Genomic DNA, 3,758 nt, shown 5'->3' with positions numbered 1-3,758 from the left:
AATCAGAGTCACATGTCTGAATAACTCACGAATGTAGAGGTTGTCTATGAGGAAAAATAGTGCTTACTAGTTAAAATAGATTATAGAAGTTAATGAAAAGGGCATCACTTAAACACCAGAAGAATACGGATGATCCATTAAGATGTTACCTTAAGGGTATTCGGGGCTTAGAAGTAAATGTTAGTAATATTCCAAGCCTTCCCCGCCTAACCACATATTTCACAGGTGCCCATGAAGAAATGATAGAAGCCTTCATACATAATCTGAACGTTTCATGGGTTTACATGAGGGAAAATTTGGTATTTGCATATAATATGTACCTCAAAAAATAATCTGTGTTTGCTTTACATGTGTTAATTTCCAGCACTTGCAACTGAAATAGTCCTAATACATAGGAAATTCACTGCATGAGATTGTGACCCTTTAAGTTTTAGTAGTATGTTGTGAATACAGAGACTCTGTGCCCTAACTGGCTTATTTAAAGAGATTACTGTTATGAAATCAAACAGGAACAGTCCAGAGCAGACTAACCAGAGTTTTAACGCGAGCTTTGGACGGGGCTCTAGGACAAATTACAGAATTTTACTTAGTTTCCTTTCTTCATTTTAAAGTGAAACGAGTATCTGTAAGGCTGTTTGTAATTGTTATATAAAATAACTGTGTGGCATATATGTAAATAAGTAACCCGTTCCGGACCTACCAAGAGTTAAACTCTAAACGCTGAATGTCATTTTAAACAGCAGACAGGAAGGGGCGGAGCGCCAGCCGCAACCCCAGCCTCACCGCCGCTTGGAAAGAAGCGGCGGCTGCGTGAGGCGGGAGTGCGAGCCCGGCGGCCGCTAAGCCCCCGGCCCCTCCAGGTCATCGCCATCAGTTGGGGGTCGCGGGGTCTGCGGTCACCCTCGGTTCCAGGCACCGCACCGGGCAAGCGGCAACATCGCGTCAATGGCCACCACGGCGGCTCCGTCATCTTTGGCCCTCAGGGCCTCGAGCCCGGTCGCGACCCCCAGCCCGTACGGGGTCTTCTGCAAGGGGCTTTCCCGCACCCTGCTCGCCTTCTTCGAGCTGGCCTGGCAGCTGCGCATGAACTTCCCGTATTTCTACATCGCGGGCTCCGTCGTTCTCAACATCCGCTTGCAGGTACATTTTTAGAGCCCTGGGGATGCCGCCGGCGTTCCGGGCCTGCATTATGGCCGACTCCCAGGAGGCGTCGCGGCGCCGTGGCTCTTGGAGCGAGGAGTCCCGCTGTCTCGCGAGAGTGCTTCGTCTCCCTCCGCCTCTGCGTTCTCGCCTCTCCGCCGTCTGCTCTCCTCCGATCCCCTGAACTGGCACCGAGACCGCCTGAGTGTAGGAAGAGGAAATATGCGATTCCGGGAACCGAGAACTTCAGTTAAGACGCACGACAATATTTAAGAAGCTGTGCATCCTTAAAAACGAGACGAACAGGATGTATTATAACAAGGGAAGGCAATCAAAACTTTCAGGACAGAAATGTACAAGCTCATGGTCCGTGTTCATAAATAGTAAATTTCGGGAAGATAAGACTGGATTATAAACAGAATGAGTCAGAAGTTGAAGATCTTAAGGATATGCAGTGGAAGGCAAACATCTCTTCATTCTACAAGAGAAAACTATGACGATCAGAAACTTTAAGTGAAAAAAAAAGTCGTAAGAGGAACACATCCTTCAGATAACCAAACAGTGTAAAATACTGCAGGGTTTTGACCAGGGGTTGGAGTGTAAGAAGGTGGACTCAATTTCAGTGTCGCTCTAATTAGCATGTGGTTCAGAATCTTGGAGCCAAAGAAAAGGAAATCCAATCATAGCACAAAGCTTGGTGGTTTATTGAATAACGTTTAAATAATCATAATGTAAATGCTGTTTATGGTTTTCATCTTTTTAAGAGAATGCATGCTTGCGATTACAGAGTTGAGTGCCAATATTATCAGCCTTGATGGCGTAAAAGTGCAATTTACAAGGTAGGATGGCAGGGCGGGTGCCTGGAAAAGTAATGGTGTCTTTTAATGTGGGAAGTTGACAGAGTCTGTTGTCGATGGGGGAAGAGGTCATTTTATTTTACTTAAAGAGTAATGATAAAGTTGCTAAAATATAACCATATAATATAAGAAGGGAGAACAGCATGAGGTCAACAAGAAATGCCTAAAGGTGATAGTTAAGGTGGAATGTCTCAGAAAGGAAAACGGATACATTATCATGTGTTTATAAATATAGGGTCAAGAGGTTTTTAGGTTCTAGAGAGTCTGGAGACGAATTAGTGGTCTGCATATTTTTTTCTAATTCAGGAAGCAAAATTGAGGCAGTTATGAGCCGCAGGAAAAATACGTTTTCAGAAATTACACTGCATTAACTCAACTGTGAATAATGTTAGTCATCATATAAAGTCAGGCATATTTATGTAAACACTGAATACAAATAATAACAAATTATTAGGTAACTCTAGAAGAATTGGAAAGAAGTGTATATGTAATGGAGAATACATCAAGATCTGATACAGAAATGTCGGTTTTAAAAAAAGCAGTATAACTTGTCACTTAGAAGTACAGTAACAAATAGCTGAAGAGTTAAAATTGGTAGTCTGGTGAACGAAAATCAGGGATGGGCAGAGAAAAAGTGGAGAATTGCTGTTTTTTACTACTGGTCTAACAGTAACTTTTTTTCTTAACCCTGTGTGTATGTGTATATCAGACAAACCTGTTAAAATACAAACTAATTTTGTGGTCCAGATGAACCCAACAGTCTGCCTAAATCTCTGTTTTTTCAAACCTATTAAATGAGAGTAATGGATAGATCAGATTGAGAGTTAAAAATAAGCCTGCCTTAGAGCTTGATATATACACAATAAAAGTATTTGTTTTTATAGAATATCTCATTAACTTGTGAATAAACCTTAAAACTCTGGAGTGCTTGTTTTACCAGTGGAAGGTTTTAGTACTGAAAGATATTTGTAGATTACTGACAGTAAGGGTAGAGGGAAGCCCTTCCAGAAAGATATTAGGTGAGACATTTGAGCAGAAAGGGACAGTTATTCGTCAAGGTAAAGATTGAAACTAATGTTCTGTATTCCACATTTCACTAACTGTGTCCAACAAACGAGTGTACCCTAGAGTTGTAAAATAAGTGCCTCCTTCAGCAACATGTCTGGCTTTGAGTAATTGTTCTTACCCTTCATTCCCTGTGTCCAGCTGAGCTGGAGCACAACTTCCTCTCTCACAGTTTCTTCTGCCTTCTGTATGTTTTTGTTTTGTTTTGTTTTGTTTTGTCTGTGGTTACTCTGTTTCAAGGCCAAACTTGGACATCACTTTTTCCACTAAGTTTTTCCCAGATGCTCCTGATCAGATTAGAGTTCATTTCTTTTAGTCTGTCTAAAAGGCTATGTTAGTATAAACCTATACCAGTATCATAGGCTTCTTTATTCATTCTTAATTGTGCATTGATTAGTGTATGTAGTTGTTTTTTTTTTAATTAATATTCAAGAAGACAGGCTTCCTATACTATAATCTCTTCCCTTGGTAATTATATGTTGCTATGAAAGTACAGGGACTACAACATCTTAGTTTAAACTACAAGAAATGTAATTAGATCAATGAAATAATTCAGCAATGCCAGTGAGCTGGCAAATGGTGGGCATCACTTTCATAGAGGCACTAATATCCCAGTTTGTAACACAAAAGAATGTGGCTGCCATTAGCCCTGGAATGGTGACATACAGGAATACTCCATCTGGGTGGCTCATGAAC

At 41.2% G+C, this 3,758-nt stretch overlaps 1 protein-coding gene across 1 annotated transcript; it reads left to right on the top strand.

The window, feature by feature from the left end:
* Window positions 765–3,156, top strand: SMIM10L1 (small integral membrane protein 10 like 1). Its single transcript, XM_018048476.1, has one exon. It carries the CDS (start codon window positions 946–948, stop codon window positions 1,150–1,152), a length of 207 nt encoding a protein of 68 aa, XP_017903965.1. The 5' UTR covers window positions 765–945; the 3' UTR covers window positions 1,153–3,156.

This window comes from Capra hircus, chromosome 5, assembly GCF_001704415.2.
Source record: "Capra hircus breed San Clemente chromosome 5, ASM170441v1, whole genome shotgun sequence".
Lineage (NCBI taxonomy): Eukaryota > Metazoa > Chordata > Mammalia > Artiodactyla > Bovidae > Capra > Capra hircus.
This window is presented reverse-complemented; position numbering and strand designations above follow the sequence as displayed.

What these genes read in the sequence shown, in the direction of transcription:
- SMIM10L1 (XM_018048476.1), top strand. Translation starts at nt 946, where the DNA reads ATGGCCACCACGGCGGCTCCGTCATCTTTGGCCCTCAGGGCCTCGAGC.